Here is a 26,179-nt window from a genome sequence, read left to right as displayed (position 1 = left end):
CCTGGCTTGTTTTACTTAACACAGTGACCATCCATCCATGTTTTGTTTCATGCATCTTATGACTAGTTATCCAATAAACATGAGAGTACAGATGTGCCTCTTACCAAACAATTTCATTTTCTTTGAATATGTAGCCATTATTGATGGATCATATGGTAGTTATCATTTTAAATCTTTGTGATAAGTCCACATGGTTTTCTATAATATAATTGTAATAATTTACACTCCCATCATATGAGGGTTCATTTTTCTACACATTGATCTTTTTGATGATATTCATATTACCTTTTTATGATTTTTGATGATATCATATTATCTATAGTCAGGTGATTTCTCATCATAGTTTTTATCTTTTTGATGATATTCATATTATCTATAGTCAGGTGAGTTATTATTATAGTTTAAATGTGTGTGTGCCTGACAGCTCTGCAGAGCATTTTGTTCAAGCACTGGTTGGAAGACATTTGTATATCTTCCCCAAGCGGGGTGGAAAAAAACACTTTAGAGCTGTTGTCTACTTCTAAATTGAATTATGATTATTTTTAATCATTACCTATGCTCCTGGATTGAGTCCTTTCTATATTTTGGTTACCAATACCTTGTCAGGAATATGATTTTCAAATGACTTGTCCTGTTCTGTTGGCTGTTTCTTCCCTCTACTGTTTCCTGAGGTTTGTGGTTTCCTCGTTTTGCTGTTATTCCCTATGCTTTAGAGTCATGCTCCCAACCTTTCACTCATTCCAGTGTCCTGAAACACTTCTCTGGTTTCTACTAGAACTTTCATGGGTTTAGGTCCTAAAATATTTAGGTCTTTAATCTATTTCATCCCGTCATCTGTGTATGGTGAGAAGTTGGAATTTAGTTTCAGTCACATATTGACCTAACTTATCCTAATGATAAAGTGTTGTTCCCAGGACACTACTATCAAAAATATAGTTAATTATTGATCTGTCTCAGTCTTGCTGTCCCACTAGTAAGCTATGACAGTTTCAGGGACAGAGCTGCTGTATCTTCATCTGTGTCCCCTGAGACCTTGGGAGCTCTGTGGATGTTAATGCATCCTAATAGTGACTGCCAACAAGTTATTCTCTGTGTACACTGTCAGCTTTTACTTTACTGTAACTAAAGTCAATCCATACATCCTAAATAAAATTATCTTCCATACTTTCTTGTCAAAGACAGTGAGAAGGCAGAAAATTATATCACTACTCAATATTTAAAAGAGAATTCTTTGCTCAAATGTGAACCAAATAGCCACATGGTAGAAAGCAGATTTTGGTGAGGTTGAAAGACTATTCTTAGAGAGTTTACAGACTATAAAGCACTGACCCAATTTCTTTTTGCTTCTGAGATGACCTAAAATTAGGGATAATGCTGAAGGGAGTTCTACTGAATGATGCTTTCCAGAAGACAGCCATAGGCACTTGCATAAGGAAGGCAGGTCACCTCCATTATCCTTGAAACCAAAGCAAGTTCTGCTGCAAGAGGGCCTTTGGCTACTCTGTTGACCTAATCACAGTGTGACCATGTATACAAGCAAGAGTGTTCAGAGAACTGTCTTTCTGTGGGAAGCAAAGGAAAGCAGAAGGCGTGCTCTATAGAAAGTTCATTTAAGCCAACTGATTCATTACAACAAGGCATTTTATTCATTTATTCAGAAATCACATGGTCATCTCATTAGATGCATAAAATGGCTTTCTGACAAAATCTAACATCCTTGTATGACAAATGTCCTAGAGAATTAGGTACACAGGGGGCATATTGCAGCATAATAAAGGCAGTATACAGGAACCCCACAGCCAACATCATGTTAAATGGAGAAAGACTCAAAACATTTCTACTGAAATATGGAAGAAGAGTATTCACTCTGTCTCTCTTCCTGTTCAGTATATTGACTTAGTATTAGCTGGAGCAACAAGATAAGTGAGATATTAAGGGGCACAACTAGAGAAAGAAGGAGTCAGATTATCCCTATGTGCAGATGAGACAGTTCTCTCTCTAACATTACCTGTGTACTTCTTCAGGGAACTTCTACAGTCAGTCAAGGTACTCAGCAAATAGTGGAGTACAAAGTAAATACATAAACATCAGATGCTCATCTGGAGACTAGTGACAAACCTACGGAGAAAGAAATTAGGCAAATGATCCCATTCATGGAAACCACAACAATATCTTGAAATAAATCCAATTAAGGAAGTGAAAGATATATAAAATAAAATCTTTAAGGCACCAAAAGAGTAATTGAGGAAGATTCAAGAAACTTGATAGAAATAATATTGTGAAAATAACCATACTATCAAAATCAAATTATAGACTCAGGGTAATCCCCATTAAAATTCCAATTCAGTTATTCACAGAATTTGAAAATATAATCTTGAATTCAAAATCTTGAACTTTGAAACACACAGAGAGAGAGAGAGAGAGAGAGAGAGAGAGAAAGAGAGAGAGAGAACCATCTCAAATAATGAAAGAACTAGTTAGTGGAGGGTATCACTATTCCTGACTTATTTCATAGCTGCAGGACTTTAGTAACAATACAGAGAAAAGCAATAATGTAGCAGAGAATGTCCTGTCTTCTGCTTCACTTTTTTACTTTCTATTACAGAGCCAAGGGGCATGTGCTTGTCACAACAGTAATAATAACCGCATTAAGGATATAAAACACCTAAGTTGAATTTACTTATAATAGATCCTGTCTTGAGGCTCTGTTGATGTTAATCTGTTTGCTCTCACCATAACCTGTGAACTTGATGACTATCACCACTATTTCATAGATGAAGACATGGTAAGATAGATTGACTAAATGTCTAAGATCGCTCAGCTGATTGCTTGCCTTGAATAATAATCTTGTCTGGAAAATTCAATATTGTGATGATGACACCAAAAAAGTCTTTTATGAATACCTCCACTCTATCGCTGGAGTCCCTAGAAGTTAGTTTGGGTGAAATCAACCAGAGAATTTGCTTTTCACTCAGATTTCTCCCCTCAGAGAGTTACTTCCAGTTTTTTGTTTTGTTACTTTGGTTTAAATTTTAGTTTGGCTCAAAACAATATGGACTGAGTTCATATCAAGGGCAGATATGAAATTTTTCTACTTTTATTCTTGGTTCATATTTAAGAACAGGAGTGCCCAGCATTCAGAAGTCCCCTGTGAGCCTTCAGGGTGTGGACAGAGATCACTTGCTATTTTCCCTGGGTCTGAACTGGTGGTTCACCCCAGGTCTCACACTGCTAGACAGATATTTTTCTGGTGGCAGCATGCTGAGTTCCAGAGATAACTGAAACTCTCTGTGAGTATATACCCTGTGAAACCTGAGTGCTGAGGGTTCAGATAGCTAGTGTGTGAAGTCTAAGAGAGCACTGGTTCTCTTGGCTACTCATGATGTCTTTATTATAAAATAAATATTTTATACTAAACTATTTTTCCAGCTTGGAATTGACTTGAGAAAAGTGGTTTGCACCAGAGCCCCGCCTTGGAGGCATGAGTAACTAATAATATGTTTCATACCATGTCTCTCCTTTGAGTTTGCCACTTTTATATCAGGCTTCCAGCTTAACACTTTGGGAAAATCACTGTTAACATGTAAATAGACGCAGAATGCAGGAGTGCCCCGCACTTTATGCCTGTATGCACTTCATGCTCATCACTAACACACTGAAGTCACTCCAGGTAGCAGAGACCACTGCCCCAAGGAAGTCCACACACGCTGAGCAAAGTGAATAGAGAGGCCACATCACCAGGCATATATGGGACTATAAGAAACAGGGCACTAAACGGCAGAAATAAAGGTGGTGGAGGTAGCTGTCATAATAACGGGCAAGAGTGCAGGGCATATGGAGGTGATATCTTAAAGGAGAAATGTCCTGGAAACGGAAATTGGGGAGGCATAGTGAAATGCAGATCACTTGATTTGGTCTGGTACTTCTCACTTCTCTTGCTATCCTGATAGAAAGGATGTTGGCTCTCTGCTGCCAGATCCATTCAAGAGGAGAGAACCCGGTCCAGCCGAGTCTCTCTGAGGCTGAGCAGCATGGTGAGTGTTGAGGCCCCAAACAAACATACCTGGGCCTGGAGTCTGTCAAAGCAGGAACTCACTTTATTAACCTAGGCACTTGCTTATATAGAGAAGGCAAGGAGGTGGATGGGGATGGGTTATATAGGGTGAGATGACACATGGGGTGGTATAAAATGACGAGGGGTGTGGTGCGATCTCACGGGGCCTATGAGAAATTGACACATCACCAGTAGCTAGGCAGAGGCAGTCTCATTCAGGTCGGTAGGTCGTGCTGAGTCATTCTCAAGCAAAGGACAGGTCTCGAAAATCAAGCCAGGCTTGGGTTTGACCTCAAGGCCTAAACCAACGCCAAAGAGGGTCCAACTAAAGGGTACCAACTTCTCTCTAGAATCAGCTTATTACAGCAGAAGGAGCAGGACTTTCAAGGCCAAGCAAGAATTCAAATCTAATTCTGTTGTTATGGCTTGACTACACTATCCCTCATACAATAGTGTAGTATTTTCATGTGACCTACTCACACCTTCTTGTATCATCTTGATGTCTTATATGTGGTGCAATGTAAATAGCTGTTAGCCTGCATTCTTTAGAATATGAGGGCAAGGAATACACCCACGTGAGTTCAGTAAAGCCACCATTTTTCTCTGAGTATTTTTAAACCACTTGTGATTGAGGATGTGAGTGAGGATCTGGATGAGTAGGACTGACGGCATACACGTTTACTTTGAAGTTAAATGAAGAAAACTGGCATGGTAGAGAACGCAGTGATGCCTTCATGTTCTGCGAGGGTGAAAATTTAATGTTTGTTATAGATCATGAACAACTGAAGAAGGAACTGGGAAATGGTGACCATCTTGATGAGAGCGGCCACAATTTCAAAGGGAACCAAGCATGTACTTAAATATCAGAGAGAGAGGAGGACAGAGAGACAGAGACATACAGACATACAGAGAGAGAGAGAGAGAGAGAGAGAGAGAGAGAGAGAGAGAGAGAGATGTGTGAGTAATGTTAATCTCTTCATATTGGTTCATATATTTTCCATAAATGGAAATAGATTTAGAGTGACTAAATCATTTGCCCATGGTCATACAATCAGATGACTGAGCTGTGTGACACAGAAACCTGCATCTTATCACAATGTATCACTTGTCCAGAAACTTAGGAACTGCCATAATTGACCACTCTGGTGCCTTTGTTTCTTTTTGCTAGTATTCTTTGCTGACATTGGAGACACTGATATTAACTGCCCATGGTAACTAATGCTTCCATTACCCATCCCCTTAAAACCCATGTCACTATCTTGCCTAAACCCTCTCCAAGTGAGCTCAGCTGTAGAAACTCTGCCTTCCTTTCCTGAGAGCCAAAACCATGCTGTCTTACATCCCATCCCGAGTAGGATTTCTTGTAGCAATAGACTATATAACTCAATGAGGAATGGAAGCGTCAGGGTAATGAGCAAAGCAAGTTCCTATAGTAGGAAACAGAGGTAAGAGTGTTTCCTGGGCAGAGAGATACTTTCCTATAGAAGTTATCGTAGCGATGATCATGTTCTGTAGTACTGTTAACATAACCAAAGCAGCAGTCTAGTGTACTTTACAGTTATGTGGCCCATGTGGGTGATCTTGGAGCCATTTGCAATGTGTTTGTATAGGAAAATGCTTCTCAAAAGACAAGGTAAAAGGATTATGAGTGAATTCAGTATCCATCCCAGAACCTCCTAAGTGTGTACTAATGTGCATTGATGGTTTCATCTTTAGTAGAGTCATCACTCATCACCAAGGTATTAGACTAGATATCTAGGCTTTTCTTTCCAATCAAGCACTAAATGGGAGCTGTATGGCAAAGTATATGTGACTATTAAAGCGTGAATTAAATGTCACCTTCATCTTTAATTAATGAAATTGTACAGATAACTAAGGTAGGTAATCTTATTACAATACACGGGATACTTCTAATTTTTCAGGTGACTTATAACTCACAGGTAAGTAGACATTGGCATGATCCCTCATTCTCAGAAATGCTGCAAAGTTCTCTAATATCCCAACACTCTGCTGACGTAGCCTTTCCAAGAGTGGCTTAAATGACCCAACTCCTGGCCTCTGAGGTGGATGAATGCTCTACCTAAGGAAAATGATTCCTCGGGTGTATGCTTTGGATACAGTTTTTAAAAACCTGCTTCTTTCAGAAAAGGACTTATCTTGCTTTTTCAGATGTAACTGTATGGAGCCACATAGTCCCAGCAATGACACACTGAAGGAATGGCGGGAGTCCAACCTTTCTGCCTCTGACATAATCTGGGGGAACCTAACTGTGTCAGTAAGTAAAACATGGCAAAGGAACTCAAATCTGAGTCATTTACTGTCAAGACCTTTATTAGCATTTTTAATCAGTTATTGTGACTAAGGTAAGAATTTTGGAAATACAAACTTATACCAGTGATAGCTTTGTTTTAAAGTTCCCCAATTCAGATATCTGTCCATAACTGGGGCTTTTCATTCCTTTCTTTTCATAGACCTGCATCTCTCTGAAAGGTTACACAAACAGAAGAAGGGGACGCGTCAACTAAAAACATTAAATACTAATTTAAAAAAAAGTTCTCTTTGTTTCTCAACAGATTCCTAACTTCTATTTTTATTCTGTATTCTACTAAAAAAAAAAAGATAGAGCTAGATCCATATTTCTACGTATAGTGGTTGAGTTCTGTACCTGTGTTTTATTTCCTTATGCCTTTATTTGTAAATGTTTTCTCGTGGGAACATTTCTCAGTTCTTACTCTTTACTTCATGTGTGAACATCTCTTAGACTCTGTATTCACAGGCTTTACTTATTTCTGTTCAGTGAAAACATGAAGTTTGGGTAAAACCCAAGTGTTCTGCTTTATAATAAGTATAAAAATCCCTGAGTAGCCCCACTTTCTTTCTATTCCTTCCAGTTATAATCATCACTATCCAAAACCTTTACCACCCTACCTACCTGTATGTTCTCAAATTTCTTTATAGCCATCAGCACAAACAACTTCTACTTCATTTGATTAAACACATACTATTTTAGTAAGTGATACAGTTAATGGAACATAGAAATATTTTGCTATAAGATCTTATAAGCCTTTAAATATATTATTTGAGAAGGATATGACCTTCTATCTTTATATATTGGGATTATAATATAATTACAACATTTCTCCCTCCCCTTTCTTTCCTGCAATCGTTCCCATATATCCCTCCTTGCAGTCTTAAAACTCATGGCCTCTTTCCTATTAGTCGTATTACATGCATATATTAAATATTTTAAACTATGCCCAAGTATTCTTTAGAATATTGACTTGGAGATATTGTTGACTATACTCATGTATGCTTACAAAGACAGAAATCTAAGTATACCAGCTTGCCATAAAGTTGAATTAAATAGCAAACGTTTGAGTGAACATTGTTCAACATAATCATTTGGTGTTTATCAAACATTTGACCCTTTGATTTTGGTTCTTTCCCCTTACTGAGGTATATTCTGTTGTATATGTTCTTTCAGAATTAAAAATCAATTTACTTATTCTTGGTTTACAATTTAATCTTGCCCTATATTTTATGATCTTTATTTTCTTTATTTTCTCCTGCTCTCTGTTTCTCTGTGTCTCTGTGTACGAGAGAGAGAGAGAGAGAGAGAGAGAGAGAGAGAGAGAGAGAGAGAGAGAGAGAGAGAGAGAGAGAGAAAGAGAGAGAGGGGGGGGAGCAGAGAGACATAAAACACACATTAATGTTGAAATTTGTAGGTTACAAATTTTGCTTTTCAAATCTAGGCATCTTGAAAACAGCAGAGTCCCTTGCATTTCTTTAGAATAAACCTCCACTTACTCTTGTCTGCTGTTGTGGTCAACATTTATTCTTTTCAACCTATATTTCCCTAGAAAAGTAATGCAACCAGGGTTCTTGTTTTCAGAAAACTGTTTAAATTAATCAGTAAAGGAAGTGATGGTGTGAACAAGAAAGCACAATGCAAGTTTAGTGAGAAATTAGATCTGGGGTTGTGGTGGGGTCATGGTGGAATCATGGTGGAGTCATAGTGAGGTCATGGTAGGTGTGTAGGCAGTGAGTATTGTGCTTTATCTACAAAGCTTCATTTTGTGTCACATATTTCTATTTTCTCTTGATCACAAATTCAAAATAAACCAGTCTGAATTATTCAACCAAATAAAGACATGTGTTGTTTTTCTCTAAATCATTTAATGCAAAATAGTAAAATTTATTCTATATATTAGCCAATCCAATTGATGATGTTAGCCACAAGTGAATTATTTCAATTTTTTGCTTAAGAATTTTTAGTCAATATATTTAACAGTGTCTCCCTTTCCCCTCTTCATACAGAGCCTCCCACCTCTCTACCCACCCACCCTTTGACAATAGAAGTTTTTGTACAATTAGAGGGTTATAAAAATATTTTAGATGCAAAACAAATTTAACACTTTATACCTTATTTTAATTTTTAAAATTCTCTATTATGAATTAATGTTACATAAGAAATTTCATATCATTTTTCATCAGTTAATAGCAGATTTTTCAATAGGTAATATGTATTCTTGATGAGAAACAGGCTCACCAGAATTGATGTTACATAGAAAAAAATAATATTCATAAGTCAATGGAAGTCAATAAATTTATCTTATTCTGTTTTACAGCATAACCATAATTATTATCAAATGTATGTAATTAATTAAGCCCTATATTGATGACTGTTGTAACTAGTTTTATAAAACAGTGATATAGTAAATTTACATACTATGTATTTGGAATGTCACATATTATTTTATTTCATCATAATATATCTTATAATTACTAACTTATACCTTGATAACTCAGTAAGGCAGAGAATCAAAATCAAAGGGTTAAATGTTTGGTAAACACCAAATGATTATGTTGAACTACGTTCACCTCACGTTTACTGTTTAATTCAACTTTATGGCAAGCTAATAGACTTAGACTTCTGTCTCTGTGCACTTACACAAGTACAGTCAGGAACATCTCAAAGCAAGGAGGGATATATGGAAACATTTGGAGGAAGCAGAGGGGGAGGGGAAATGTAATAGTATTATAATTATTATTATATTGTAATTATATTTTAATTACATTATAATTTCAAAAATCTTTAAAAACTAAAAAAGAAGGAAAAGTGATTATCAATTGCTTGAAATTTGTTTCAATGCTTTTTAGTCTCTCTATACATACATATATATATATGAAAAGACATTAATAATTTTACATTCATATTTTCAAAACATGCTAATAATTTCCATTTTAATTTTTACCAATTTACAGAATTGTTGAAATAGGATGTGTTGGAAGAGTAATTAGAATCTGTTTGTCAGCAAGTATCTTTTGAGTACTTACTATATTGTAAACCATGATAGACAAAAATGAAAGGCTTTGAAGTTTGTTTGCACGTCCAAAGGACTCCTTTTCCCCTCTCTCTGTCTCTTCATTTCTTTGACTCTGTTTCTATCCCAAACCCCTCTCACTCTGTGTGTGTGTGTGTGTGTGTGTGTGTGTGTGTGTGTATGCGTGTGTGTGTGTGCGTGTGTGTGTGTGCGCATGTGTGTGTTGGACATGTAGATAGTATAAAGCTGAAAATAAATGTTGAATTCTGTAGTTACTTTTTACCTACAGAATTTACTTTTTAGAATCAGAGCCCCACCCTTGTTTCCTTGAAAAACAAACGAACAAGAAAATAATAGTTTACAATTTGCTTTGAGTTGAGATAGCTAGCTTTGGCATTGGCGGTTATAGATAGGCAGTTGAATAATCTTTTCTTGCATCTGGCTTCTTAAGAGTAGAGCATCTGACCCACCTACATCCAAAGAATTCATAGAAGCCTTTCAGACATTCACAAAAGACTGCAGGTGCTCACAAATCACTATGTGCTGTGTGGGACTCCCACTTCCTCTGCTTAGACATCCTGGTGCACGTAACACTGCTTAGCAATTGTTCCAAGCATTTCTAAAGATGCACACAAAAAGAGACTGGAAATTTCAAAGATTTTTTTTCAAAATTTATTTATTAAGTTTAAGAAGGAAAATTAAAGCTATAAATAAGGCTGAGGTTTATCATTATCATTATCATTATTATTATTATTATGTAGTTCTTCAGTAGCTTAGTTTCTGTTCTCTGAATCATTTTAACATGAATAACTGAAATTTAGCTAATAATAAAGACAGTGTGGTGTCTGTTACATGGCTATAAGTTATTCTGATAGGATTTTTCAAGAACCTTTAGATTGGGTACCTATGTCAAGGAGAAGTTGGTTGTTGCTTGTTTCCAGATGACAATGTGGGCCACTTATTTATTTTAAATATTTAGGAGGAGTTTGTTTTATTCTAGAGTGAACTCAGGGGCTTGAAGTTTGGTTCAGTGAAAATAGCATATCTCTAAATTTTCTTTGTACTATTCCACAAAGCAAGTCTTGTTCAGGGTCACAATACCTAGATGAATAAAGATTTTCCTGGCTTCTTTAAGCTGATATTTCCTATTTGTTTTGAATACAGTAATATAATTTTTAGAATATGAAAGTTTTCCAAGATGACTTAGAAATATTTTTTCCTTTCAAAATATTTAATGCTTATATAAAATGTTGTTTTTCCCCCCCTTTGAAGTTCTTTTTGACTTTGCTGCCACCTAATGGCTAAGACAGTAATTAAATTTTTTCTCTTTCTTTTTCTTTTCTTTTTTCTTAACCTTTTTTTTTCCTTAAAAAACAAAACATAACAAACAAACATAAAAGCAGAAGACATCCCATGGGAAAGCAAAGCAAGCATGACCCTCTCCTTGTTCATGTAGGAATTTCTTTGTCATTTCTTATTTGAATTTAACAATTACTGTATACGATTCAAATTTCCATTTCTTTAAATATATATCATCATTTTTTGTTACCTTTCATAGCCTTCTTAGTATTGTTGAACTAGTTTTTAAAAATAATTACTGTTCTGCACTAGTCTATAATGCCTATCACAAGCGCAGTGCATGCACCCAGCTCTACCACATAGCATTAGTGAGGCTGAAAAAACATTGCTTGGTTTCTCCATGTCTCAGCTTTCTCTGGTATCAAATATAAATGAAAATATCTGTCTATGGTGTTGGTGTGAAAAAAACTAAAATGACATATTTAAATGCTTTATCATATTTCTGATGTTAGTACAAACTACATTATCAAACTTATCACATTTAAAATATATCTGTTATCTTGAACTTAATCGATGTCAGATTTAAAAACCTATCCAAGTAGAACTTGAAATCAAGTATCATACCTCCTAAGTTCTGTGGGAGCCATGGGTGAGCAGTCTAGTTGTCTCAGCTGCGTTTGATAGGGTGTTAGTTTTCTAAAAGAAATGCACTGAGTGTTCTTTACCAGTTGTGTTTCCCTTCCTCTCAGGAGTGCAGATCACTGCACGGGGAGTATGTCGGGCGAGCCTGTGGCCATGGCCACCCCTACGTGCCGGATGTTCTCTTCTGGTCGGTGATCCTGTTCTTCTCCACAGTTACCATGTCAGCCACCCTGAAGCAGTTCAAGACCAGCCGCTATTTCCCAACCAAGGTACTTGAGTTTAAATATTTCTGATCCAAATATAAACTAAATATTCTACATGCTCAAGGTTGGGGAGAGTTACTGATGGAATGACATGAACTGGTAGAACGGTTATGAGAGAACTGGCAAGCTAGACGTAGGTCCTAGAACAGGGCTGGGAAGAAGCCCTTTGTGACATAGCTACCAGAGATGGCACAAGCTCTTCTGCTTTCCTTCAAACTGAAAGGTCAACACTTCCCTTCCCACGTACAGATTTGGGAAGTCAAAGCATAGGCCATATTAGTGATTGTCACTTCCTTTCCCAGGGAGCAGTGGGGCCTAAGCCAGCCTGACAGGAACCGGTGTTACACTCTCGACATGGAGAAGCCTTGCACTGTGCACTAGGACACGATTTTCTTGTTTTAAATGCATCAGTCCTTTACCCCAAGCCACCATGCTTGTATCTGTATATTTGAGAAAGGAAACGGAATCAACTGAGTTCAATATTTAACATACAATAAAAAAATCTGTGAGGTCTGAGTCCACCATGAAAAGGTCCAGGATGAGATTTAACACACACACACATGCACACGCACACACACACACACACACACACACACACGCACGCACGCACACACGCCCGCGCGCGCGCGCACACACACACACACACTTTTCAGATTGAGATAAATATCTCAAAAAAATTCCACTTTGGTAAATAAGAAGAGTTCCTTCCAGAGACTTTTCGGTCACTATCTTCTTCACAAAAGATGACAGACTTATCTCCTCCACCTTCCAGCTGAACCATTCTCTGTATGTCAGAATCTAACGACTTTGTTCATGGGTTGCAAAAGCATACTAATAGAAAGCAAATGTTACTGAAAGTTTTTTAAGAGTAACTACTCAAAAATGTCCTTGTAGAGCTTGGGAGATGGCTTAGTCTGTGAAGTGCTTGCTCTGTAAACATAAGAACCTAAACCCAGAGTCCAAGAACGGTAAAGGGGTGGGGTGGGGGAAAGCTGGGTGTATTGGTGCACACCTGTGGTCCCAGAGATCACAGTGAGATTGCAGGGGGAAAGAGGTGACTCCTTCATGTGCCTTTGCCTGAGCTATTGGATGAGGCTCCAGGCCAGTGAGAAATGGGGCCAGCATCTCAGGAGGTTTTTCTCTGACTTGCACATGTGTACCATGAACTGTGCACCCCTGCACAATGGCTTTCTACAATGAGAAGTTGTTCAAAAAATGGCTTATACAAAGTTCATTTCATTTCAAAGAAATTTTAAAATTTGCCTACATTGTTGTGTATATTAGTAATTGTCATACCTTAAGTAATTAAAAAACACTTCTTTAATAAAAGCAAGTAATGCCATTTAGTGGTCCTTTGGATTCATAATGTTAAAATATAATGTGTATTCAAGAGTCCTAAAATTCACCTGATGCAGGCCAGACAACTTTATTCTGTGTTCCAAATTTTCACATACTTGGGTTTATAATATAGATACCTTAAATAAATATGAAAAAGAAAATGACCACCATTATTTCAGTTCAATAAATCTTTATTCTGAAAAAGTGTGGGTGAGAGACATAGATATGTATTCAGACTGTAGCATAGCATAGCTAATGATACTATGTTACTCTGTGCATACAGAGTAACATCATGATATTATGTCACAGCGGTCATATTCAAGACTGCTGAATATTTCTAGTTATTTATAGCTCCCTCAAAGTAACAATATTTTCATTATTTTTAGGTTCGATCCATAGTGAGTGATTTTGCGGTTTTTCTTACAATTCTGTGTATGGTTTTAATTGACTATGCCATTGGGATCCCATCACCAAAACTACAAGTACCAAGTGTTTTCAAGGTGAATTTATCTAGCATGTAACATCTATCTGCTTTTCTATTCCTCTGTATCTAATAGATGATCTGTGACCCAGTATAAGAAACTTTTATGAGAACATGAGCAATATACATTAATAGATTAAGAAATAAATTGTTGTCTGGTATTAAAAAGAATAATAAAAATAAAACTTCAAGACTGCTTAAATGTTTCCTATCACCTATTATAGTTGGAAGATATGCAAACAGTCCAGCTTGCCTACAAATCCAGGACACATTCTGAAACTGAGGGACATGCATTACTGTGAGGGAAACTGCACAGTGAATAGGGTTTGAAAAACATTAAAAACTAGGCTTGGGATAAGTATACCAACCATATTATAAAGGCAGGACGGCCCTTGATGCCAGCAAATTTACTGCCTCAGCCTGTTTTCTCATCTGTCAAACAGAGCTAGGGACTTAATCGGAGAATCATTTGCTATCATAATGAATTCCTCTGGGACTCATTTCCAGCAGCAGCCTTGTTTTGAACCTTTTGCTGAGCTTATGATGTGGCTCAGTTTCTGGTTTTTTGTTTTGTTTTGTTTTGGTTTGGTTTTCATTTTTCATATAGTAGCCTGTGCACACACCTGAAATAAGTTACTATATTACACCAAAACCTTCTATTTATATATTCACTAAACTAAAAGAAAGCTCTGCCTTGTTTCTAGCATAGTGTACAATGTGCAATCTTAAATGTAGACAAATTTGCATACAGTAAATAGTAGGTATTAGTGTTACTTATTAAATACAGGTATTGATTGAGAATGATGTTTTAATTAGTCTGCTGGAGTTAAAAATTGACCTCAATTAATTATTAACCCTGGAACCTTAGACAACTTACTACGGCACTCTATGCCTCAATTTCATCCCTACTGTTCTATGAAGAGAAAATAGGTTAAAAGATAAGACACTCAGAGGGTTGTCCTTAGTAATGTGAATGCTCCGTGAGTTCATTACTTATTGAATGCTCAGCCAATCGCTTCATAGTTAAGAGTTCCATGTTTATATCTGTATGACTTAGTTTGGTTAGGTATTCATCAATCTTGCTACTGATATCTATGCTTAAATTTTTTTCTCAGCCTACCAGAGACGACCGTGGCTGGTTTGTTACACCTTTGGGTCCAAACCCATGGTGGACAATCATAGCTGCCATCATCCCAGCTTTACTCTGTACTATTCTGATTTTCATGGACCAGCAGATTACAGCTGTCATCATCAACAGAAAAGAGCACAAGCTAAAGGTATGTATTTAACATCCATTATCATACAAATGATTCTTATGCAGCTGATAGTAATTGATGGTCATAGGTTCCGTCTTTAATATGTATACATTTGTTCAGTATAGAATACTGTTTTCAGGTTCGTAGTTTTTATTGTTTTCCAGGACACTTTGTCTTATGGTGATATGAAAATTTTAGTTGCAATATTTGTCTATCCTCGAGTCTGAAACCTTACTTCTAAAGGGGAAAAATGGTTCTAACTTTAGCATGCTTACCATTAACTTGGTGAAATATTCAATTCTGGTAAGGAAATACTTACCAACTTGACTTCTGTCTGGGATTCTGCTATTTCTTTATTGGATGCCAAGTATGTTCGTTATTACAAGGGACCATATTTCAGATATGTTTCACTGAATTATATCATTTAAAAATTATTATTTGTTTGTAATGCCTAAAACAAAGGGAAAGTGTGCCCATAAACACTATAGCTTATATGTGACATTTTTGAGCATTATTGTGGATTTTTAGTAAAAGTAGATTTTATTTAATATAATTATATAAATATATATTATGTATATATACATATGTATGTGTGTGTGTATGTTAACTAAGTCCACAAAATATCAAATGGTTAAAAATAGTCAGAATCAATACAGGAAGAGAAGGCAGAAAGCCTATAAGAGCCAGAGGAACAGGAGGTGTGCTGTGAGATAGGAAATGCATACCTATGAACCGCAGCAAGGGCAATACCAAGACGCGTGCTAATATGGAAGAGGAGAACCTTACCAGATCCGTTAGTAGACAAAGAACTACAGGGAATTAATGACTGCTGAGAGAGGGAGAATCAGTCTTTGCCAGGGTGGAGCCCCTATTTGATTTGCAGGAACCAAATGGTCAGCCCTGAAGTCACATACACATAAGCAACACTAAATGGAGTCAGCAAATTATATTCCCATGTGTGTGTGTGAGTGTGTGCATGTGTGTTATGTATGTAACAATTAATAAAGAGGCCATAAGTTTGAGACATGGCAGAAATTGAAAGAAGGAAGCAGGAAAGGGTGGGGTGGGGAATGAAGTAATTATATTTAATTATTTTTAAATCAGAATCAAAACTTGTAAAATAGGACAAACATAATCTTATTTTGTTCTGACACTGAAGAAATTGCCAGCTACCTCTGCATGTCTTTTAAACTCAAGAATTTTTGCTGAAGTAACAACTCTTGTGCTATGTACAATTTTAGAAAATATTAGGATAATTAAAATGTCTGTGTAAACTATTTCACTGATATAACAATAAGCATAGTTATAAGAATGTACAATTATTTGTAATAAATTATATTGAGGAGTTTGCAGTAAATATTAGAGAGTATGAGCATTCCTCATTCTATTGAAAGCAATTTTAGGATGAAACTTCTTTTAAAAAATAATTAATTCAACTTGCTTGTGGTTTTTGTTAAATAAATTTTTTAATTATTGAAGATATATAATTTACATTTTCACAATAAGATATTGTGACTAATTCTCGAAATTCCAGCATTTGGGAGACTGAGTCAGGAGGATGATCATGAGTTCAAGGCCACCCTGACTTCGTGGTAAAACTACATTATTGAACAGCAGAGCTAGTCATGCAGCTCTGTAGTCAATAAAGCACAATGCAACAAAATGTATTACCTGCTACACTCTAAAATCTAGGAATCATTCACAACTGTACATCTTGTTTTTCCCTTTTTTAAAAAATAAAAATATCTTTACCTTTCTGTGTTTATATGAGTTAGATTTTAAAAACAGAGAATATGAAGAGTTAAAGGGAAAAGTGAAAATTCCATAGTCCATTAATCTGAAAGTGACGTTGCACATCCTCTTCACAGGAACATAGGTAGCTTTTCTTTGGTTCTAGGGATGCCTAAACTCAGGGTTTTAAGTGCAGCATGCCCAGCTCAAATGTTTACACAGTGCACGGAGTGCCTGCTTTTTTCCACATAAGACCATTACCTTAAAGGCCATACCAACTACTTAATCTGAATGATCATTTTTAATGAATGTATTTCATTATATTCATGTTTAAGATTGAATGGAAAGACTGATATTTAGGTAGAAAGTAAGATATAAAGTCACTGTTTGCCTTTCGAAGAGTAGAGTAGGTTAGCCTTTGTAATAACAGGCAGAAATGCCACTGGCCTGCTGAAGCTCGGCTGTCTATACAGGCTGTCCTTAAACTGCTCTAGGTAGAGCTTATTTTTAGCCCGTAGTGGAATCATGTTTAAAAGGCTAGAGCTAGACTTGCTGAAGTTGGTACCATCCCCTCAACTATTAAATGCCCTCTGCTCCTTCCTAGAGACTCATCTTGTACATCCCAGGCCCTTGCTCTTGCTCCTCAGTCTTCTTACAAACAGAGTATGTCCTTGACATTTATAACTGTTCCAAAGTTCCAAATCAATACATCATTTCCTCCTTTACACTGCATACAGTGTTGCTAGCATACAGTAGAATGTTCTTCTAGTGTTTCTTCAAAGTACTCAAATAGGTAGAATGGAATAAAGAAGTACAATTTTTTAATATCCAGTCCATGAAATAAACACGGGGTATGTTACATTATCTCTTTTGTTACATGAATAAATCAGTATATATTTAACTTTTTAAATATAAATTTTAAGTCAGCATGGATTTAGTGAACAACAGACTGGCTTCATCACACTGTCTGTCCACAGTAGTCAGTCTGTCCTCAGCCATTGTGAGCACTCTACACTCAGTGTTCAAAACAGGGTCCCTCCAGCATTGTCATACTTTAACAACAATAAAGCATCATCATTATTAATTATTATTATTATTTGTCTATAGCCATTTTCTCCTATATGTTCCACTATGATGTATTCTGTTGTTGCTGATTTTCCTTTTGACAACAAAAGTATTACTTCTTACAATACCATTTATTAGGAATAACAGTTTGTCCATGGCTATTCTCCTTGCCTATTGAAATTTTTTCAGAGTTTCCCGGCTTTGGCATGAGCTTCATGTTCATGAAAAGAAGTTCCCTGAGTATATTCCCAAATCACAAGCTAACTATACTTCCAGCCTTTATTAATTTTTAACTTTAAGCTCCTCACGACCTTGGTTGGAACATCATTCCATGGACTGCGTTCTTTCATTTCTGCACAAGCCTGTGGTAGTCAATGCAGCAGATATCCGAGTGCACACCGTCTCTTCATCATCTTAGAATCTTGTCATCTTAGCTCTCTTCCAAATGTATTATAGAGCTTTTGATTTTTCTGCACCTCACTTCCAGAACTAGTCATTTTCATTCACATCATATTTTTCATAACATCAAAAAATGTTTTTATAATAGTTTTGTACTAGTAAATACCCAATAAGGTGTTGAGCTACTCAAACTACCTGACTCATTGGTTAGGTAATTTACTATACCCAAGAATAAGGGAGCATAAATTAGCAAAACTCCAAATCACCCCACTGGTCTTTGTGTCATGCAAACATTAAAGTAGCCACAAAAATAAAAATATGACCAGGATAATTATTATATATTATATAGATGCGCAAATAAATCCATCCACTCTCTAGAATTTAGGATTTCCCTGTAGAATTGCTGGGGGTGGGGTAGGCAAAGATTAACTAAATCCTTTTCAAAGGCATTAAAAACAAAAGCTTGGTTTTGTTTAGAGCATACTCTGTGAAAGTGGAAATAAAGCGAGACATTATTTGTAGAAGAGAAAGTTTCTGTTAAGATACAGCTCTGGGATTTTCTACATGTTTCTGTAGACAGTTCAGGCTTCTTTTGACATCATTTTTAATAAACAGCAATACAATCCCAGATCACTGGAGCAAATGAATGCATTCACAGCATTCATTTGGCACCACGTTCCCTTGATGACTATGGCATTTGATATGTTCTTTTTTGCCCTCTTTGTCAGCCTGGTTCCTCATGTCAATCTATAGTCTTTTATGTGGTTAACGTGACAGATGCAGGAAATTGCTGCCAAGTTTGAAATGATTTCTTCAGCAGTGGCATCTGGGTATCAGATGGTCCTCTTGGCTGGCCTCTTGTCTTGCTGCATGTTGGTTTTAGTGGGGTCTGGTGTAGCATCACCTGTTGCTATGCTCCCTCTTCCTCCCATATGTCCATTTCCCATGATTCAAGGATGAATGTGAGAATAAAAGCTACAGTTCTGTCTTTATTTTGAAAAAAAAAAAAACTACAGAAATATGTTACAAGGTGCAGAGGTCTCTCTCTGACAAAGGATACTTCCCTTTGGCTGGCATGCCTAATCAGCTAATAATTTGTTTGCAACGAACAAGTTTTTAAAAACATTTTAAAAGAAAGGCAAGAAGAAGGATGCTGATTAATGAATGAAAATGTCAGAATTGCCGTATCTCCTTTGGTTTGCATTAAGTCAAATTGTACTTATTGTGCAGCATAATTCAGGGAAATCATGTATTCATTTTAAAGACAGAATTGTTCTCTCTGAAATAATTATCTTGCCTACTTCCAGAAATCCAAAATTCCACTATTGACATTTATTTAAAAAAAAAAAACAATAAGAGCCATAGGAAATTATTTTTAGGAGGAAGACTTTCTTTTCTCCATATTATTAAATTTAGTGAATATGGATGGTTAGAAATTAAGGATGTGCTAAAAACGACAATATTGAAAAGGGAGGGGTCTGTCATCTCTTTCTTTTGTGTCCCCTGGCACTTCTCATAAATACAAATTCATTTTTGGTAGTACCACAAATTTAAAACAATTCCAGAGGCACAATTGCATTGAATCCCCTTGGAGGCAGGAATTTGGGTAGATTCTAATTCACACTCTGATTTGCACTCCCTAGAACAAAGCACTCCTGTAACTGCTTCAGGCGCTGTTCTTTAAGATAGTGAGTCTCCTGCTATTAACCTATAGCTTGTGAAACGTTGTGCTGAAGTCTTCTTCTTATGCATGTTTGATTATGCTGATGCCAGGATGGCTTCTCATTTTCTAGATCTCCCTGGGTGTTTTATTCTCACTACCAGGCCAAATGTAACTGCTCTATTTATTCTATAATTATAACTATTACATTAGATTTTAATATGTGTTTCAAGAATATATGTTTCCTTGTTTTAAAAAAGCCATTCTACTCAGGAGGCAGAGGTTAGAGGATTGTCAAGTTCAAGGCCAGGCTTGTGTATATAATGAATTATAGGACACTTGGGCTACATAATGAGAATAATGAGACCCTGTATAAAGAGAGAGAGAGAGAGAGAGAGAGAAGAGAGAGAGGAGAGAGAGCAGAGAGAGAGAGAGCAGAGAGAGAGAGAGATAAAAAGAAAAAGAGAGAGGAGAGAGAGGGGAGAGAGAGGGGAGAGAGAGAAAACAAGTTCAATCTGTAACATCTATTGATTGTCTCTTGTCTGTTAATAATTATGCTAAGAAACTATAGAAAGTACTGAGAAATGATTTGATGTTATCTGTCCTTAAACTTGGATTTATTATAGTAGAACCTAACATGCACTTGGTATTTATGATAGAGCAGACACTAATCTCAATCACTTCTGGAATTAAATAATTTAATTATCACAACCTAATGAGATACCTTTTATGACATTATCAACTTCTCTCAGCTCAGAAAAGGCCCAAGAGGTTAAATGATTTACCTAAGGCCATTGTTGAGCCTTTACTTATTTTCATTTTAAATATATTTTTGAATATAGATTCTTCTATCATATAATGTGTCTGGCCACAGTTTCCCTTCCCTCCACTCCTCCCAGATCTACCCTCCACCACCATTTCCTCTTCAGAAAAGAGTAGGCTTCCAAGAGACAACAGCCAAAACAGGAGAAAACAAAATACAGTAAGACAAAGCAAAAGCCCTTATATAGAGGCTGGTTGAGGCAACTCAATAGAAGAAAAAGAACTCCAAAGACTGGCAAGAGAGTCAGAGATACACATGCTACCACTGTTAGGAGTCCCACCAAACTATCAGCCATGACATGTACACAGAGGACCTGATACAGAGCCACACGGGCCCTGTGCTTGCTGTCATTTAAACCCAGCGATAAGTTTCCAGAACAGACACTTTTGGTCGTTATGTTGCATGGACTCTGATGAAGTAGTACTGAAAATAATGAAGTAAGAGCCAAGTCACAGTGTAAGTCAAGATTTTTTCCACCTCTGTGAACAGCAGTGCGCTTCAGCATCTTTGGTTGTCTCCTCAGAGACCTACCCAATCAGCCAATCAGGAGCAGTCTTTGAACATCCTGGCACCCACTTTACTTACTTAATTTTCTGCCTCATTGAGTGCAGGATAGTGATAGTGGAGCGGAGCGGGATTACAGAGGAGGCAGAGACACAAATGCTGTTATTTCAGGGGATGGCTGGAGTCTCTGGTTGTTGAAAAGAAAACAAAATGAGAATAAGATCACAGGGCACTGAGATAAACGTGAGAATAAATAAGAGCAGTTGGGCTCTGTGATACTATACTTTCCTATAAGACATCATCCCTGAAATGAGAGCACGGTATGGTAGACAGTATCTTAGAACTTAGCTGTGGAGCATCTGCTAGGAAGGCCTCTCAGTACTGTCAGGAAGTGGTTTCTATTCTCAACCAAGCCAAGTGGCCGTGTTGGTGACACCATTGCTTTCTCCTTCTTTTGTGTCTTTAACAGAAAGGTTGTGGCTATCACCTGGATCTGTTAATGGTGGCGGTCATGCTCGGGGTCTGCTCCATTATGGGCCTGCCATGGTTTGTGGCTGCCACAGTCCTCTCCATCACTCATGTCAACAGCCTCAAGCTCGAATCTGAGTGCTCTGCTCCAGGAGAACAACCCAAGTTTCTCGGCATTCGAGAGCAGAGGGTGACCGGGCTCATGATTTTTATTCTTATGGGTTCATCCGTTTTCATGACCAGCATTCTGAAGGTAATGAAATCATCATTCATATGTTTAATATATCATTTTAATATAGGCATCCATATGTAAACATTGCACAGCATGAGATAAAAGTGATAATTAAAAAAATGTTTATATAATTCTCCTTCACTAATGATAAATGAAAATTTGTCCTATTTTAGAATCCTGAAGTACTTGAAAGTACAATTTTGTTCTACTCTCTGGCAGTAACAATTTTGATTTGTAATTTTCATGCCATGGAACAGGTCGTACTTTCTGGGTAGATAGCTACTAAACTCACTGCACTTCCATCCAAATTCAAGTTTCTAGTATTTTGTCAATCTGTATATTGAGTATTATTATTCGGTCTGTAGAGTGAATCTTATTGTAAGTCGGTGGTGTTGACAGGACAATGAGCATGCCTTGCTCACCCAGACAGCTTTATATTTTGAAGGCCTCACAAAACACAGCATTAGTAACTTCTACACTTAAAATTATTGAATTAAATTTGAACAGCAGTAAAGACTGATGGTTTTTGTCATATAATTCTGAAAGGCAGTCTTACAGCATGATAGCTTATCATTCATTTTGATTGCTGAACATATTAAATATTAATCTAATTGTTTCATTTATGCAACTTCTTGTATTTAATCATTGAAAACTCTTATTTCTGTTATATAACTAATAGAATAGAGGATAAAATGAGCTAACCCAATAAAGAAAATTTGAACAATTCACCTGTTAACAAATATTTGCCACAATGAAGGACCAATTTGTAAAAGGAAAACTTCACCCCTTATCTTTAATCCAAATATCTTACTATTTTAAAAGAGAATGGAAATTGTCTTTAAAGTGGCTAAGAATGTTTATTGTGGCTCGATAGAGCTTCCAGTACCATTGCTTAGGAATCATGCAGGTTTCAGAGTAAGTTAAATTCTTACAGCTACACTACGGTTAGCATCTCCCTTCAGATTGGAGTAACTAAGTTGCAGGCAGCATAAGTCACTGCTTAGTGTTACAAATATAAACATGCTAAGGTACTGTTTGAAGTTACATCTTCCGACTCTGAGCTATACTTGAGCGTAGCATGCTTTCAACTGTCCTTTCCCCTCTCTGATAGTTGCAAAACTGAATGATGGTGTGCTGGAAAATAATGCCAGGCATTCTTCTAATTGTTCTCTTACAGTTTATCCCCATGCCAGTGTTGTATGGAGTGTTTCTTTATATGGGTGCTTCGTCTCTGAAAGGAATTCAGGTAAATTAATTTACTCTTACAGACATGTCCGCTGTGACTTAACATATAGACGCCAAGTCACATGACAGCAAGGCTCATCTGAGGACAGGCTTTCTGACATATGTAAATTTTATGAAAATGGCCAGAATTGTAGATGCTAAAGTGGATTTTCTGCTAAGTGAGCATTCTCTCATTTATGTGCAACATCCCCCCAAACATGAGCAACCTTAAATTACGATGTACACATGTGTATGTTCTTATGTATGTGCATGGGTGTGTGTGTGTGTGTGTGTGTGTGTGTACATGCGTGCGTGCTTGAAGGGACAATGCATGTATGTGTAGAGACCAGAGGATACCTGTGGAATTCACCACCTTAAGAGTGGCCAGGAAACAATTCCAGTGATTCCTGAAATGTTTCTATTTGTATTTTCTCAGCACCAGGAATGTCTGGCTTTCTTATGTGAGCTCTGAGGAGCTAACCTCAGTTTTCATGCTTATATGGCAAGCACTTTGCCAGTTGAGTCGCTGTTTACAGTAAATACGGTAACACTGAAAAGTTTGCGTTTGATCACCTTTTAGAAAATGAATTAAATTCATTTCAAAATATATACAAATGCTGGTTTTGATACTCTATCAAGCCATGTTTATGGGACCTATTCATAACAAAAGAAAAATACCTCATGCAAAAGACAAATAATTTCCTCCAAAGAAAGTGCTTGTTGCATGCAACATATACTGTTAAGTGTTAGAAACAGGCGATTTTCCAGCAGCAATGAAGTAAAGCACATTTGTTGAAAACTCATAGTAAAAATGATCACAAAAGAGACATGGCAAAATGATTATAATACAAAGGAAAGGAAAATCTGCCATGTGTTTATAAAGCTCTGAGCTGGGGTTGGATCAAACCCTCAAGATAGAAAACTAAAAATAATTTGCCAATAGAGTAATACCCTCCCTGAGCTTCTTTTTCTTTGATGTTTGTTTTTCTTCTAGAAACCCTGTCTCGAAAAATCAAAAAAAAAATTGCATAATGAAATTATTTTGAAAACTAAGCTACGATAAAGGCATAACACAAGGAACATTTAAATGTAGGGAAAGTATGTTTTCAATGTTATCTGGATAAATATTTTAGGGATTGTGTTAGTTTTATTTTTGCTGCCTAAGATGTTACTATGTAATTTTGTAGGTAAAGCAAGGAGTATATATTATCTCAATATTTTCAAGTCCTGAATATGGAAGATTAGCTGTGTAGTTCTGGGACAAAATATATTTTTTCTGGTTGACAAGGATTGTCAGCATCTGGAGATTTGATGGGGTTGTAAGATCATTTTCAAGATGCCTTAAAACACGGCTGAGGGTGAGAGGCCTTACTGGCTCCTCTCCTTTTCTTATCAGGTGTCCCCAATACTTACGAATACTCACATTGGAGTTTTCTTCTTTGGAGTGAGAAATACAAAAGTGTTGGGGGCGAGAGGGTGAGGGAGGGGGACAGACAGAGACAGAGGCAGAGAGAATGCTCTTTGGTTTACTCTCCAAAAATCACAAGTGGTCTGTCTTTCAGGTTTTTCTGTTGGTTCAAAGTGAGCCACCAAGTCCATTTTGTACAAGAGGAAGGAAGTTACACTTCACTTATTGAAGAGAGTCAAAGAATGTGTAGACAGATGTATAAACCTCCTCTGAGGTTCACTCTGAATCTTTGAGGGCTGTTGGCATGTTCTTTCTGCTGATTTCCTTTAGGATGCTGTTACAGTTTGACCAGAGAGCAGTCCCTCAAAGTCATGTCCCACCAAATTAATGACCAGAGACTTTTTCAACTAAGAGGGTTTATTGTATTTCTATAACTGAAATACATGAAAACTTGAGAGAGGAAAGATTTATTTTGACTCATGGTTTCAGATTTCAGGCCATCACAGCACGGAAACTCTGGTAGAGTAGCTCTGTCCTACCAGTTGGAATATGTGGTAATGGTTGATCACAAGGCAGCGAACCAGAAATCAGAGAGCGTGGTGCTTAACTATTGGCTGAATATAACTTTTAAAGGCCCGGCCCCCAGAATCCTTTTGATGTGCCCCAAAACTTACTACAGGTTTCATAACTTCCCAAAGCAGTGCCACCACTGGAGATCAAGTGTTCTGAATACGAGCCTGGTAGGAACCCATTTAAGAATCAAATCGTATCTGACAGGACACAGACATAGGTGGCAGGGGCCTGTTAGCATGGAGGTAGAGATTAGATTTTCACTGCCACAATGTAAGAATATAGGAAGCTGTCAAGAGCTGGAAGAAATAAAAAAAAGAAAAAATGTTCTCTCCTTGACCAGAAGGATGAGAGTCCTGCCAAAATTTTGATTTTGGACATCTGGCCTCTGCAACTGGACAATACATTTTTTATTGCATTAAACCAACATGCTGTGGTAATTTGTTCTACAACCTTCAGAAATGAATACAGATTTCTATTTAAATGTGCCTTTGAACTAGCTTGGTTTATAACAATAACATTCAGCCAAAACACTTCATTCTCTTCAGAACAGACTATGTTGAGGCTTATTTATTGTACAGATCTTTTAAACTAAAAATAATAGGAAGTACAGCATTTACTATGGCATGACTACTCTAAATGCTGATCAGAACACAGAGAGGAGTTAGATCCTGGCAGAGAAATAAGAAGCACCATGTCTCTGTCAGAGGAAACTGACCACCTGCCTTTTGACTTGGAGAAGAGCAGCGTCCTGACCTAAGGATAGCGTTAGTTGTTAGACCTGAGGCAAAAGCTCAACACGAGGCTGTGGGAGACACTGACATTCACAAAATGTAGGGACTCTATGCCTCTAGGAGGGGAGGGGATAATAGACAACTGTTGTGTTTTGAAATTTTACTCAAATAGGATTTAATGTGCTCATAAAGTATCATGTATAAAATGTGTTTCAAGAGAATTACTTTAGTAAAGGTTTTCATTTATTTGTTTTTCTGGGGATTTTTTGTTTTGTTTTTTTGCCTTTGGCAAAAGTTTCAATGAGTAGTGATTTCATCTGTAAGTAGAAAGTATTTATTATTAGGCCTCAGGCTCACATAAATATAACAGCAGGAATTTTAAAAACAAAATGAAGTAATTGTGGGTAGAATCAGGCAGACTTTCTTCTAATTCTACTCATGATATTTTTACCCACATAGTTTGGAATTTAACAAAAATGTCAGGTTTTAGAATTATTTGGAATGTGATCCTTTCAAATGGACTTGTGAGAGCATCTAAGTCCTCCAGTCAAGTTTAATGAGTATTAAATCCCAATAAGGAACTAGAAAGCCAAGGCACACTTTGACAGGTCTCACACTGGGAAACAGAACTGGTAAAATTTAAGTGAACAGTTGAAATTCCTATTGGGAACTGAAGCTAACAGAATGGGAAGATATTGCATGCT

At 36.9% G+C, this 26,179-nt stretch overlaps 1 protein-coding gene across 16 annotated transcripts in view; it reads left to right on the top strand.

Annotated features, from left to right (window-relative positions):
* Positions 1-26,179, top strand: part of Slc4a10 (solute carrier family 4 member 10) — a 458,674-nt gene that overhangs the window by 404,314 nt on the left and 28,181 nt on the right. For all 16 annotated transcript variants that reach the window (XM_085834843.1, XM_085834838.1, XM_085834841.1 and 13 more), the window contains 6 exons: positions 6,224-6,329; positions 11,427-11,588; positions 13,307-13,420; positions 14,517-14,678; positions 21,309-21,560; positions 22,717-22,785. In XM_085834843.1, coding sequence (XP_085690969.1) covers positions 6,224-6,329; positions 11,427-11,588; positions 13,307-13,420; positions 14,517-14,678; positions 21,309-21,560; positions 22,717-22,785 — 865 coding nt within the window. The remainder of the gene's footprint in view (positions 1-6,223; positions 6,330-11,426; positions 11,589-13,306; positions 13,421-14,516; positions 14,679-21,308; positions 21,561-22,716; positions 22,786-26,179) is intronic.

The sequence above is a fragment of the Mus caroli genome, unplaced genomic scaffold (genome assembly GCF_978045245.1).
Source record: "Mus caroli unplaced genomic scaffold, Mus_caroli_1 scaffold_2, whole genome shotgun sequence".
Taxonomy (NCBI): domain Eukaryota; kingdom Metazoa; phylum Chordata; class Mammalia; order Rodentia; family Muridae; genus Mus; species Mus caroli.
The sequence above is the reverse complement of the archived record's forward strand: the minus strand, read 5'-3'. Positions and strand labels throughout refer to the sequence as shown.